The following is a 15,330-nucleotide window of genomic DNA, read 5'->3' as shown; positions in this document are numbered from 1 at the left end:
CGTTGAATAATTTTTTTTCAAAAAGTTTAAAATTCCCCCTTAAAGGGACACTATAGGCACACAGACCACTCCAGCAGGGATGTATTTACCACAAGGCAAACAAGGCATTTGCCTAGGGTGGCACTTCCGGTGCCACCCAAGCTCCCAGACAAATGCCTTGCTTGCCTTGTGTTCTGGGGCTGTCCACCTTACTGTGAGTGAGTGAGTGTAGCTGTCAGTGTGTGTCTGTGAGTGAGTGAAAGTGTGTGGGTCTTTCAGTGAGAATGGGTGTGCCTGTGAGTGTGTCAGTGTGTGTATGTAATTTTATGTGTATCTGAGAGTGTGGGTGTGTCAGTGTGTGTCTGTCAGTGAAAGTGTGTGTTGGTTAAACAGTGTGTGCTTATGACTGTGCGTGCCAATGACTGTGTATCTGTATGAGTGTATATCAGTGCATGTATCAATGAGGGCATGTGTCTGTCAGTCAAAAAAGTGGCCTTGACACGAATTGGGGGGCACATTTAGATTTTGGGGGTGCCCGAATTTAGTCGTGCCTAGGGCAGCGCAAATCCAAAATACACCACTGCACTCCAGCTCATTGAAGTGGTCTAGGTGCTGTGTCCCTATTGCACTGTTTACATGGCAGCACTGTCTGCCTCCAGTGGCTGTCTCCCAGACAGCCACTGGAGGCGCTTCCTGGAACCTAACGGACCTATGGTCCGGGTACTGATGCTGGACGTTCTTGCGCTCTACATAAGGACATCCAGCGTCAGATTTTTCACCATAGGAAAGCATTGATTCAATGCTTTTCTATGGAGAGGTCTTATGCGCACTCGGCATTTGTCACGCATTAACATCCGCTCATCGCGGGACATTGGAAGAGGCGGATAAAGTAAGTAAATAAAGGGTTTTTAACCCTTTATTCACGTCGGTGGATGGGCGCACAGAAGGGGGAGGCAGAGGTAGCTATAGTACCAGGAATACTTACAGTATCCCTTTAAACTTACCTATATTCCAGCAGAATGATGGGTTTTGTCCAGTCAAATGCTTCTCATAGAGAAATGATTGTGACATTCATCGCATGTACAGCAATCACTACGATCTGTCACTCTAATCATTGGACACACAGCCAGCTTCCAGCATTAGCATTCGCTGCATAATATTCAAAGACAGCTATTGGCTATTTTGTCCTAAAAATTACATTGACTTACTTTTGAATTCTCAACAATTTTCACTTTAGTATATAACCACGTGTAAAGAGTGCCATTTCTCATGTGCAAGGCTTCAGAGGCAGCATCTGTATTCCCAAATTGCACCAATATGTTGTATGGCAACTTCTCTGAAATACATTCTTACAGCAAGAATTAGTGATCATAAGAAAATAAAAAACTCCCAGCAAACACTCAACTGATAGATATACATACACTATATATATATATATATATATATATATATATATATATATATATATATATATATACTATTATATATACATATACCAATGAATTATCTATCAAGCCACAACAAAGATATCCAACTTAATTGTCATTGGTTTTATTGGAATGGGATGCCTAACAAGCCCATTGGCATTAATATGGAGTTGCCAACCCTCACCCCTTGCTGCAATAACAGCCTCCACTCTTCTGTGAAGAGTTTCCACAAGAGTTGTATCCCTGGGGATTGTTCCCATTTAGCCAAAACAGCATCTGTGAGGTCAGAAACTGATGTTGGATGAAATGGTCTGATTCGCAATTGGCATTCAAATTCATCCCAAATGTGTTCAAATGTGATGAGGTCAAGCGACTGTGCAGGCCACTCACGTTCCTACTAGACATGTGCAATTTCGGGCTATTCGGACATTTGACTTCCGAATGTCCGAATAGATGAATTGTCGAAGTGCCGAAGCACAGTATTGCCTAAGTTCTAATATACTTACCCAGTGAAAGAAGAAGAATGTTACACTGTATACAATTTTAAATAAAAAGTATACAACCATAGCCAGGATTCAGCTGTAAGCATTTGCAACACTTACAACAATCAAGTAACATACATTCATATAAAATGTAAGTTACTTGGTCAGTCAATGTAATGACAGGAATGAATAAGTAGATAACTCCCTAATTAGGGAGCTATCTACTAAAAGGCTGAAATACCTAAATTGGTCTTTCAGCCAAATTTACTAATACTAAGGAAAGATTACTTAGTATTAGTAGATTATGCCCCTACTCGCTATACCGCGAGTAGGGGCATGTCTATTAAACAGTGAGCAGTCTGTGGCTGCTCACTGTAAAAAAAAAAAAAAAAAGTTCCCCCCTCCCTAAATCAGAATAAGGGGGGGGGGGGACCTAATGTCCTCCCCCCTGGCCCCCACCCCTGAGTGGGGGCCCTAATGTCCTCCCCCTGCAAGTTAGGCAACTATTCACACTACTCTACACAATATGGGCTGTGCACTGAAAATAACCTAATAATACTTGTCATTTATATAAATATAAAAAATGTGCTTTACAAGGTTGATTATTGACGCCACAAATGCATTGCCACTTTCTCAGGTGTTAGGAGCCGTATTGATTGCTAAAAGCTTGTTCTCTTGTATTTTGATTTTATTTATTTATTTCTTCTTTCTTTGGGAAACAAATAAAGCCATTGAATTTACTGTTGATATTAAGTCACATTATTCGTGATAACCAGCCATCCACTATATAGATGTGTGATTTATTAAACAGTGAGCTGTTTTACATTTTCTAAATACTTTAAAACACACACACAAGTTTAGGAAAATAATATTAAAAGAACAGCTCTAGCAGACTGAGGATCATTTGGTTACTTAAGGCTACATTTTTCAAGTCATTTGCAAAATTCATCACAACTAAAGTTACATTTCAGACAGTTCTGGTTCTGCGAATGTAAAGGTGCAGTTTAGACACTATAACCACTATATGACGTGTGTATGATGCAATAAAGCAGTGAGCATTTTCACACAGGTCATAGAGAGGCAGTTTAAGCAGGTATATTACTAGCTATTATCAGCCTGCACAGACCCCATGCCAACCCCTGGCAGTGTCACCCATTAACCCCATGCAATCCCCTAGCAGTGTCCCCCATTAACCCAAAGCCACCCCCTAGCATTTTACCCCCCCTCATTAACCTCATACCAACTACTGGCTGTGTACCCATTAACCCCATGCCATCCCCTAGCAGTGTCCCCCATTAACCCAAAGCCACCCCCTAGCAGTGTACCCCCCTCATTAACCTCATACCACCTACTGGCTGTGTCCCCCATTAACCCCATGCCATCCCCTGAAAGTGTCCCCCATTAACCCCATGCCATCCCCTGGCAGTGTCCCCCATTAACCCCATGCCATCCCATGATAGTATCCCCCATTAACCCCATGCCATCTCCTGACAGTGTCCCCCATGCCATCTCCTGACAGTGTCCCCCATTAACCCCATGCCATCCCCTGAAAGTGTCCCCCATTAACCCCATGCCATCCCCTGGCAGTGTCCCCCATTAACCCCATGCCATCCCCTGGCAGTGTCCCCCATTAACCCCATGTTATCCCCTGGCAGTGCCCCCCCATGTTATCCCCTGGCAGTGCCCCCCATGTTATTCCCTGGCAGTGCCCCCCCATGCCATGCTCTGGCAGTGCCCCCCATGTTATCCCCTGGCAGTGCCCCCATGCCATGCTCTGGCAGTGCCCCCTATGTTATCCCCTGGCAGTGCCCCCCATGTTATCCCCTGGCAGTGCCCCCCATGTTATTCCCTGGCAGTGCCCCCATGCCATGCTCTGGCAGTGCCCCCTATGTTATACCCTGGCAGTGCCCCCATGCCATGCTCTGGCAGTGCCCCCCCATGTTATCCCCTGGCAGTGCCCCCATGCCATGCTCTGGCAGTGCCCCCCATGTTATCCCCTGGCAGTGCCCCCATGCCATGCTCTGGCAGTGCCCCCATGTTATCCCCTGGCAGTGCCCCCCCATGTTATCCCCTGGCAGTGCCCCCATGCCATGCTCTGGCAGTGCCCCCTATGTTATCCCCTGGCAGTGCCCCATGCCATGCTCTGGCAGTGCCCCCTGTTATACCCTGGCAGTGCCCCCATGTTATCCCCTGGCAGTGTCCCCCCCATTAGCCAGAGTGAAGCCATGTTGTGTTACTCTCCTGCTGCAAGCACCAGCCTCTCTGACGTCATGACCTCGCTGTCCCGAGATAACCCCGCCCCTTGCTGGGACGGCTATGGCAGCGGTGACGTGTGAGTGAGGGGACGTGTGACGCAATACGCATGCGCCGGATGTCTCCCGGAGTGCACGCCGCCAGTGTGGAGATAGTCCCGCCCCCCGCTCCAGCCAGCATGTCCTGCTCCATGTCCTTCACCCAGTGACAGCACAGCCTGCCCTGCCGTGACAGCTCAATGTAATAACACGTTATCCACAGCGGCCGGGGGGAGGGGCCCGCATAGCCGGACTGACAGCCCTGCCAGCCACTCTCAATAAACACCTGGCCGGGGATGGAGCTGGAGGTTAGAACCAACTCCACAACACTCACACACCAGAAATCCACAGCCACTATTATAGACTGCATGGCCCATGATGCTCAGGCAGCCAGCTGCAGGAAGCTATCATCCCTACCCCCACTAATCAGCCCCTGTGAACTACCCTTCTCAATCTCTCAGGCAGCCAACCATAGCAACACCAGTATCCTGGTTTCATATGATTCTCAGGCAGGCAAAAGCCACCTCCTGCCATGCTCTATCATGACAGCTATGGCAAAAGCCACCTCCTGCCATGCTCTATCATGACAGCTATGGCAAAAGCCACCTCCTGCCATGCTCTATCTCATGACAGCTATGGTACAAGCCACCTCCTGCCATGCTCTATCTCATGACAGCTATGGCAAAAGCCACCTCCTGCCATGCTCTATCTCATGACAGCTATGGCAAAAGCCACCTCCTGCCATGCCCTATTATGACAGCTATGGCAAAAGCCACCTCCTGCCATGCTCTATCATGACAGCTATAGCAAAAGCCACCTCCTGCCATGCTCTATCATGACAGCTATGGCAAAAGCCACCTCCTGCCATGCTCTATCATGACAGCTATGGCAAAAGCCACCTCCTGCCATGCTCTATCATGACAGCTATGGCAAAAGCCACCTCCTGCCATGCTCTATCATGACAGCTATGGCAAAAGCCACCTCCTGCCATGCTCTATCATGACAGCTATTGCAAAAGCCACCTCCTGCCATGCTCTATCTCATGACAGCTATGGTACAAGCCACCTCCTGCCATGCTCTATCTCATGACAGCTATGGCAAAAGCCACCTCCTGCCATGCTCTATCTCATGACAGCTATGGCAAAAGCCACCTCCTGCCATGCTCTATCATGACAGCTATAGCAAAAGCCACCTCCTGCCATGCTCTATCATGACAGCTATGGCAAAAGCCACCTCCTGCCATGCTCTATCATGACAGCTATGGCAAAAGCCACCTCCTGCCATGCTCTATCATGACAGCTATGGCAAAAGCCACCTCCTGCCATGCTCTATCATGACAGCTATTGCAAAAGCCACCTCCTGCCATGCTCTATCTCATGACAGCCGTTTGTTTGTTTTTCTTAAACAGAATTTTGTAGTAACACTTAGATGAGGGTAATGGGCCATATAGTCCTCAATGGATTGAGTATCAAAAGTCTGACAAGCATCTATAGTCCTAAATAGTGAAAGAGGTTAGCCAACACTTCACTGGAAACCTGTGATTATGTATTCTACTAATTATCCATTCTGTTACCTTTACTACTTCAAAAAATGTCAAGTTATACAATAAATGCTGAGAATGGAGCTGCTAATGCCATTTCTAAAGTTATTGTAATATATTGGTTTTTTTTGTTTTTTACTTTGTGTACAAAACATTTATAGGGTTGTATGGGTCTATGATATGTCCAACCTTTTTACACAATTGTTCTCTAAACTTTTTTTTTTTTTTTTTTTTAAGGAAAACAAGTAGAAAACCAAACGTCAACCAAAATGTCAATTCTTTTGATTGAAGCATTTTATGGCGGCTCCCACAAGCAGCTGATGGATCTTCTAAACCAAGAAATAGAAGGCTGCATTTTATACAGCCTTCCAGCCAAGAAATGGCACTGGAAAGCTCGGACATCTGCACTGTCCTTTATGCAAACTATTCCATCCAGTGACAGTTACAGGTAAGTTATTGATTTGCTGTCCCTTTAAACACGTTTTTTTTAAATATATATTTATGTGATATCATATAACAAAGAATGGCAGATATTTGCTACTCCTACAATCTTACTCTTGGAGCAACTGCCAATCACAATATAGCTACATGCTAGCTGTTGCTGATATGGGGGAGTAGAAGAAGAATACATTGTCAGTGTTCTCTAATGACTGGTGCATTTGTGTTCATATTTGCATAAGTTTTTGGCACATGAACCTTTTTCATATGCATAAAAGTTTTACTATATCCTTTATACATTGGTGACTTTTTGTTTTCCAGTTTCCATGTAATGCTCCAAAATAAACTGTCTTATAAGAATTTATATTCCTCTTGTGGATGTTGTGCTTCTTTTTAATTGATGATTTTATCCCTGCTTGCATTCTGAAAATAAGTGAATGATTAATATTACAAGGGAAAAAAATGCATTAGCAATCTAAAGGATTTTTATATCTTAAGCAAATAGGAAGCCTTTGAAAGCAGCTTACCTGTTTCAGATAATCCACCACCCTTAACTGTAGTGGACACATTTGTCAGAAAAAAAGATGCACTCTTGCATATGAAACAACAACAAAAAGAAACACAGGACACAAGTGTCAGCAGGGGTACAAACAAAACAAAAAATGGGATGCAGATGAAGGAAAATATTGGCGCATACAGAAAAAGCAACAAGTCTTTAGCCATATACCACCATTGACACCAAGTTTACATTTACATCCGTTAGAGTTGTGCTGCACAACCTCACGGGAACTTCTCACAATACAAGTACCAGCTATACCAGCTATGCCTCACTGACATGAAACGATCGTCTGGGGTTGCTGTATCTCTCGTGCAGAGGGAACTTGCTGGCATTTCGGATCTGGACTGCCCGTTTGGGTGGGACCTGTCTGATATGTTTCAGAGATGTTCTCTCTGTAATCGCACAAGATGAGCAAAAACCAGCTTGAGAACTGAGCGGGGACCCACCGAAGGGAAGGCTATTTCAGCTGCTGCCCGTTCTCAGTATTCTCTTGCGACCCATTTTTTTTGCTTCTCACAAATCTCTGACTGCTCTGTTATTTGGTAACCATCAATATGGATAGTAAGTAAATTGGAGCAGACTGAAAGGAGAATATGTTCAACTAAATAGTAAACCTTTAGTCCACACCGGACTTAAAAGGATACTCCGTGTTATGTAGCTCAGGTGACAGCTGTTTATATCTTTCAACCTAAAGCCTTTCAATTATTGCTATAATAATACATTTGTGTATCATGCCATCACATAATGCTGCATTTTTATGTGAAACTGTACTGCACAAGTTTACACAATGAAGTACTGTCTTAAAGTTTTTGCCTGTTCTAGGCCTAGCCACTTCCTCCTCCCCACTTACACCACACACACACACACACACACACACCGTTACATACATACATACATGCAAAGGCACACAATCACACATAGACAGACATTCGATTGTCTCTTACATGCTAATGTTGGACTGCTTTATATGGAAAATTTAATTTGGAACTACAGTTCTTGTTAACTCTTGTAGCTAGTAGTCCACAATATTACCAGCACTCTGGGTCTTTAGAAAAATCTAAAATCTTTATTGTAGCATAAATCCAGATAAAATAGTTAAAGGAACACTATAGGTTCAGGACCACAGACATGTATTCCTGACCCTATAGTGTTAATAAAACCATCTAGGTCCCAGGCTCCCCCATGCCCTCCCTAAATATAGTAAAATCGTACTTTTATTGATCTGCCTGCTTGGCTGACATCATCAGAAGTGATTCTCTGAACCAATCTCAATACTTTATATAGAGACAGAAAGAAAGAAAAGAAAGAGCCTTAACTAACTAGTACCTCCATGTGGGGGATAACCCCTATTTTGAGTTGAATAAAGAGAAGAAGAATTGGAGGTAGCAGTTAAACGTTTATTACAAAACCAGGCTATACCAACTCTGCTATACCATTAATGTGGAGGGTGGTTTTCTCTGTTTTATACAAGTCAGGGAAAGCGTTTTTATAAGGGGTGCCCTCGAAGGCACAGTAGGGAGAGTTTAATTATATCTAAGATACACTATCTCTCTTTTTCGCCCTATCTCTACACTCTGTTATTTCAGCCTGTAAAGACTTATTAGGCTTCTAAAACTTTTATCACCAGCATTAATATCTGGCAATAATGATCTATTTAGAGCACTTTGTGGGTCTACAGGAATACACTGCATCCTGAAATAGGCTGATCGACATGGGGGTAAAATAATTATACATCTGTACCGACTTTAACTTATCTTTATATGTACACTTACCCTCTGCTGACTCTATCTCTTCCCTTTGCCATATTACAAGGGGAGGAGGGGGTTCTGTAGATTATCTATCAGGTAGGGAAAGTGTTTTCGCAAGGGGTGCCCTCAAAGGCACAGTAGGGAGATTTATATCAACTGCATCGATTTATTTTTTATCGGCTTAAAATTACGCTTTTTGGGTATACTCATGAGTGATTCATACATGGCAAGCACTGTGTGATTAAACACCAAATATTGCATACAGCGTTTAAAATATTCATTTTATTTTCATCTTTCCTTTATAGTCTGATAGCCCTACAGTCTGTCACCATTAATACTTCAAACCGAGGCGGTACATTTCTACATTGATACGTACACATGTTTTACAGCTAGCTACTTTACTTTTCAAAGTGGCATTTTGTTCATACGGATACTTTTACTTATAATTTCATCGGGTGTACTTGCTACAAAGACATCTTAAGTGACGTAAGCGGCAGACTGTTCTTAGGAAAACACCGGTAAGCCGGTGCCTAGATGCCATGACTGTGAATGTCATTAATTAATCCGGTAGCCATGGGGACATCAAAGTGTCAGCGATTTAGGCTATTTTGCCGTAACTGTATTCCGCTGTAACGGTAGTAGTTTGCTGACAGAACTAGGAATTGTGAAACACGGTTCCTCACTAACAGTATTTCTTGATTATCAATAATGTATAGTTAACACATAATATTTAGATAGCGCGGTCAATTAGTCTACTATTATAATATAGCCCTGCTCTCAGTGGTTTATTTTCCACTTAGAATTGTACTCCAGAATTGTACTCCAGCTATACCTGTCAGCATTAAACTGCAGTTGATATTGACAAATCTTCATACAAGTCGATTTCTGGAGATTACAATCTATATAATGTTGATTTTATGCTATTCACTTCTTCTTCTCTTCTTTACTTAGTGTCTGTGTGTCTGTGTGTATTTTTTGATTGCCCCTGAATAAAATTTTTTTTTTTAGCTATTTGATTAAAAGTGACGTTTTATTTTACTTTTGATTCAGCAAACCATCAAAGTAATTCCCTGGTTTTGTAATAAACGTTTAACTGCTACCTCCAATTCTTCTTCTCTTTATTCAATCTCAATACTTCTCCATAGGATTGGCTGTCAACGAGGCAGATCAGGGCAGAGCCATCACACGCCAAACAAGGCCTGGCCAATCAGCATCTCCTCACAGAATCAATGCATCACTATGAGGAAAGCTCAGTGTCTCCATGCACAGGGTGGAGACACTGAACAGCAGTGCTGCACAGTGGGCAGCACTGCCCCAGGAAGCACCTTTAGCAGCAATCTGAGGAGTGGCCAGTGGAGTTATCACTAGGCTGTTATGTAAACACCAAGCACATGTTGCCCACAATGAATATATTTGCGGCCCGGTGAGCCGCGAGTTTGCCATGATTACTAAAGCAGAGTAGGCACCTGCATCCTTGCACACACGAACATCATTTGATTTATTGCTCCCTACCTTTGGGAACTGGTGTGGGGCTTCTTCTCTTGGGAGCTCAGTCTTCTTGCTCCTCACTGCTCCCTCACGTGCGCAGTTTAGTGATGCCAGAAAATGACATCATATTCAGGCACCCGGCATCACTACAGAGGGCGTGCGCCATGGAGCAGTGAGGAGCAGGAAGACTGAGCTCCCTCGCTGCCCCCAGGGACTTCTTCTCCGGCCGTTACTGGGTAAATTTGAGCAGAGTAGGCACTGCCAATGTATGAAGAGCAGGTGCCTACTCTGCTTTAGTAATCATGGCAAACTCGCGGCTCGCCTGGCCGCAAATATATTCATTGTGGGCCGCATGTGGCCCGCGAGTTTGACATACTTGCTGTACACAGTGTCTTATAACTGTAGCAGTTTGCAGACATCTCTGCTGCTAGCGTTCTAGGATGAAGCTTCTACAACTTTTCCTTTATCCATGTGCACACTGGGTTGGCACATATACTTGTCCATACATCATATGTCACAAGCTATGGCCACACACATTCTTGAATGGTGCTAATATTTAGTTGATAGCATCCACAATGTAGTCCTCATCATTTTTTCAAAGCACAAGGAGTTAGTGATGATGTCAGCGGGAGGATTAGGGAAGTTGTATAGTTAAGACAACACACTAACAAAAATTCATTTTAATAAAAATAATTTTAAATATCTGCGTTAAATAATACTGCTTTGTTAGAGTAAATCGGAATATATTTACAGACTTGTTTTGTTGGTCTAGTAGTTTTTTCCAGAAAAAAGGAATAAAGATTATCCCTATGTTTGATATTGCCAATACAATATTGACCTGGCTTCATCAAACTAAATAGGTATAAATGTGTATTTGGTTGTAACTGTGAAGTCTGATATTTTTGTTTAAAGTCTTAAAAATCCTTTGACATGCACTTTAATTGCTATCATAGCCATGTCCTCCAGCCTATCACAAGGTTATCTGAATGTTCAAGGTCGGTATCACAAGACATCCTGCACTAACTGCAATAAACTAATCAGACATTACTCACAGACACACACCACATTAGTTAAACTTAAATTGCATTGCCCTAACATAATTTAATTGTAACTCATCTGATTACCTACATATTACTGAGAGGAGAGATCTTGTGAACTGCAAATCATCCCACATAAAAGTGAGGATATAGTATTAGGAAAATGTAATTACAAAATATTTGACTTTTTGTTTTCATATGTGATTGCGTGTGCATACATATATGTCACACAAATATGAACTACAAAGAATACAGTATCTGTGCTAAAAAGTTACCGATCTGATAATTGTTTAAGTGGTAGACTGGGTTTAAATGTCTGAAACTGTTTTTGTTTTGTTTTTGGTAACCTTTCATTGTAACGACTTATGCAAGACTCTTTTTCTTGTCTGGCTAGTCTGGCATGAAAGGATTATGACACTGTACTAGTACGTTAGCCCAATTGCTAAATGTCTGTTTGTAAATTGTCTTTCGACATGGAAGCCCTATATGATCTTACTTTTTCTACAGCAAATAACTAGTAAATGTGTAGACCAAGTATTACGAATCCCATAGTACTCCTCAGTGCATTTCTTTTGACATCAAGCAGTGAAATCTACATAGCTCATGCCCATGGTGTGCATTCACAAGCGGCGAGATGAGCTGAATGACAGCTCAACTCTCCGCTAAAACCCACCCAGCTCCTACCACCAAGGTAAAATGGAGGGAGTGTGGACTGGCCAAGGAGGAGTGCACATAAAAGGGTGAAGAACCTATGAAGTGGAGGTCTGGACAAAGAATTCTGATAGGTAAATAGTGAGCCTCGCAGGTAACCAATCAGGTAAGGCTCACTATTTACCTATCAGGGAAATCTTATTGGTTTCAGCGTGGTTTGTTTGTTGTTGTTTTTTTGCGTTCAGTTCTTTTTTATTTTATAAGTTCCACATGCTTTATGGATTTTAATTTGGCCTTTTTTGTGGCTGAAAAAAAGGTTTTAGGAAAAAGACATCAAATGGTAAGTTTTTTTGTATTTACAGGTATTTAGTTTTATTGTCCCCCCCCCCCCTCACTATTTTTAGGGTGAGTGAGGTACGTAGGGCTTTATTTAATTTTTTGGGGGGTGAGGGATGACTAGAGGCTTGGTGACCCCTAGTTACCTGGGAAGGGGGGCATTTTTTCACTTAGCCCCCACCCGTCACCCATGGGTGGGGGTTGGGGGGGAGGAAACAATAGGTCCCCCACCCCATTGTCTTTTAGGGCCCCCACCTGGAGCTCATGGGTGGGGGCCGTGGGGGGAGGACAATAGGTCCCCCTCCCCATTATCTGTTAGGGCCCCCATTCCTCATGGGTGGGGGTTATGGAGGGACAGGAGGTCCTCCCCCCCATTGTGTGTTAGGGCCCCCACCCGCCGCTCATGGGTGGGAGACGGAGGGGGGAAATAGGTTCCCCCATTGTCTTTTAGGGCCCCCACCCGCCGCTTATGGGTGGTGGCCAATCAGGACCTCCTCCTAGAGATGCATTGAATAAATGCATCTCTATGATGAAAATTCAGCATCTCCATGCAGAGCGGTCATACACTTCCACATCATTATCCATTTTGTCCATCCTGGAAGTTATTGATTGGCTAAGAGTGCTGGGCCGTGTTTTGCACTGGAGTTGACACATTTTGTGAGAGTCATCTGATATGCTAAAATCGATTATACTCAATCGTGTTTACCTTGTGCAGTGGATAATGCTCAATTTGCACATTTTTGTTGGTTTTCATCCGTTATCCTCCTAGAAGAGAAGCGTGATGCAGTAGTAACTAGGACAGGGGTGGTCAACCTTTGGCAATCGAGTTGTTGTGGACTACTTACATGATTCGTTGGCGGCATTATGGCTGTGAGAACATTTTGGGAGATGTAGTCCACAACATCCGGAGTGCCAAAGGTTGCCTACACCTGAACTAGGTTGTGTGTTTTCTGTTTTTCTAGGTTGTGTGTTCACTTGCAGAAAAAGTGGCATTTGAAAAAATTATTATTTTATCGATTAGTGTAATTTGTTTTATTGTTTCAAACATTACAGCTCATTGTTTTTTGTGATGTTTTTAAATGTTCAGATCTTAACAAAAAAAAAAATCAGTGATACAAAAATGTAAAATATATATATTTATAATATAAAAAAAATAAAGGATTTTTAAAGATTTTTTTCCCCCATTGGCATTTCTGTATCTAGCGGTTGCGCAGCTATACATGCTAATTAAATCAACCTTGTTCTGCTGAATGACATAGCACGGTCTTGCTACGGTGGTAGACCATATTGTGTAGTGAAGACTACTATTACATTGTTAACTTTCAGGTCTATTGAACGCAGTCCCTCAGTGCTCTGGGTTATTTAGAGCAAGGCCACATATTATTAGTAGATGCTGACCTGGCATAAAGATAAGCGTTTGACAATGCAGGCAAAATATACTCCTTGTAGCCTTGTTATAACACTTAGGAAAAGGGTTTTATAATTAATTCTTGCATTTTTCGTTTTACAGGATAATATCTTCTGATTGAATAAGGGGTTCAAATCCTTGTTAACGTAACATTACAAACTTGTGAATATTGTTTGGTTGAACACGTTTTAAATAGAGTTTAAAGAACATTTACATGTGAATAAAATGTGGTCTTTAGTTAGAGGGTCATTCCATATTCCCCCCCTTCTCTTTCACTGTACATTTTAAAATATTATGCAGACGATGCATTAAAGAAAAATCACCTTTAAATGTCTTTGTTTAATAGTTTTTCTTGGATAGTATAAATATGTCCTCTCTAATTCACATTATCTGCTAACTAAGAAATTTGCCCTTAATTTGCCTGAATTTATTCAAGGCAATTCAGACGGAATTTTAAAATATAACACTCTGCGCTCCTGAAGCATATCAGCTTGCTGAGGTTCCTTAGGGACTTAACAAAGTGTCCCCTGTTTGTTACTTTATAAAAGTGCCAGGGTTGCACCCTCCCAGCTGTCAGACAGCCGGGAGGGTCTTCTTCCTGATCACTTGATGCCCTAGTATAAAGTTAAAGGCAGTGCTTCTCATACATAATTGTAGGGGCACAGTGGAGATTGCTGCGCATGCTCCCTAGGTCTTTTTTTTTTTTTTTTTAGTACCAGTAAGCGGAACTATGGTGAGAAGACCCTCCTGCAGCTGGATTACAGGTAAGTAATCATTTCATCCAGGAGGAAAGAGGGCTGGAACAGTAATATAAAAAGTAAGTCGAACACTCTCCGGTGTTATTCATAAATGTAAGTATGTATAATGTTGGAATTTTTCTTTAACCCTTTAAGGACACATGACGTGTGTGACACATCATGATTCCCTTCTATTCCAGAAGTTTGGTCCTTAAGGGGTTAAATTAGGTCTCATCTGAATCTAATTTACCCCCCCCCTCCCCCACCCCCCTTCCAGACCTGACTAATGGGTGATAAGCAGCAAAGAAATGAATTCCTGAACAAGTATCAACTCCCTTCTCTTTCTTCAACTCACAAATATCTAGGACCCCTACAGCACAAAAGTAGGGCAGTTTTTGCTTGCTTCCCCTGTGGCGGTATACCTTCCCGAGGATGAGTTACTACCACCTTCCCAGTTGTGCCCAGCCCTAGAGTAATTATAGCTGCGAGCCAGTGATTATAGTCGCTTGCAGAAGGGCAATTGTGATATCACCTAAAACCTAGTCGAGACTTAGTGAAGGGTGAAAAATAACTGTTTTTTGCAGGCAAGATGCAAAGGGCCCAACAGGGGGTCTCCATTTACAGCAATACAAAACATAAGCCCACCCCGGCGCCGCTGTATCTGGGAGATAATGGTATCTCCCGGACACAGGAAGCCAAACACACAAAAACCACAAAAATACACACAATACAGTAACGCACCCACACATGCTATGCATCCCCAAATAGCTCCTGGTCCCAGCTATGATCCCTGCAAATTGCGCAGCTATCGGATGTACAGAGCCCGAGAAATCGTCATACAAAGTCTGGGCTTGAGGCTGTGTACATACCCGAAAATAGCTTCATAGAATCACTTGCTTTCGGCCAGTGATTTAAATTGGAGGGAAGGTGTTTCTCCAGCCAATCGGGAGCAGTGAAGCAGAGTCATAGTTCCATGGGGCTCGCGTCACTCTCCAGTGGATATCTCCACGTGGGTAGCACTGGAGAGAGCGCTCTTTGGCGGTTATCTCGTCACACTGCTACCTTGACATTTGTGGTGTGAGTGGAGGGGGATGAAACACAAATCAAATGAGAGCCCTCATTCTCTCCTCTTGACATTCTGTCACGTAAGCTAGATGGAGTATGTCTGCATTGTTTAGAGGCCTACAAATGTATTTAATGGACACACAT

General features: G+C 42.9%; 1 protein-coding gene across 3 annotated transcripts in view; it reads left to right on the top strand.

Annotated features, from left to right (window-relative positions):
• Positions 1-4,264: 4,264 nt before the first annotated feature.
• Positions 4,265-15,330, top strand: part of GTDC1 (glycosyltransferase like domain containing 1) — a 203,938-nt gene continuing 192,872 nt past the window's right edge. The window contains exons 1-2 of one of the 3 annotated variants that reach the window (XM_063429377.1): positions 4,265-4,381; positions 5,957-6,167. In XM_063429377.1, coding sequence (XP_063285447.1) covers positions 5,989-6,167 — 179 coding nt within the window. In that variant the 5' untranslated portion in view covers positions 4,265-4,381; positions 5,957-5,988. Of the gene's footprint in view, positions 4,382-4,464; positions 4,488-5,664; positions 5,691-5,956; positions 6,168-15,330 lie in introns of those variants that run through there. The other 2 variants (XM_063429380.1, XM_063429379.1) reach the window with 2 other exon arrangements.

This window comes from Pelobates fuscus, chromosome 8 (genome assembly GCF_036172605.1).
Source record: "Pelobates fuscus isolate aPelFus1 chromosome 8, aPelFus1.pri, whole genome shotgun sequence".
Classification (NCBI taxonomy): domain Eukaryota; kingdom Metazoa; phylum Chordata; class Amphibia; order Anura; family Pelobatidae; genus Pelobates; species Pelobates fuscus.
The sequence above is the reverse complement of the archived record's forward strand: the minus strand, read 5'-3'. Positions and strand labels throughout refer to the sequence as shown.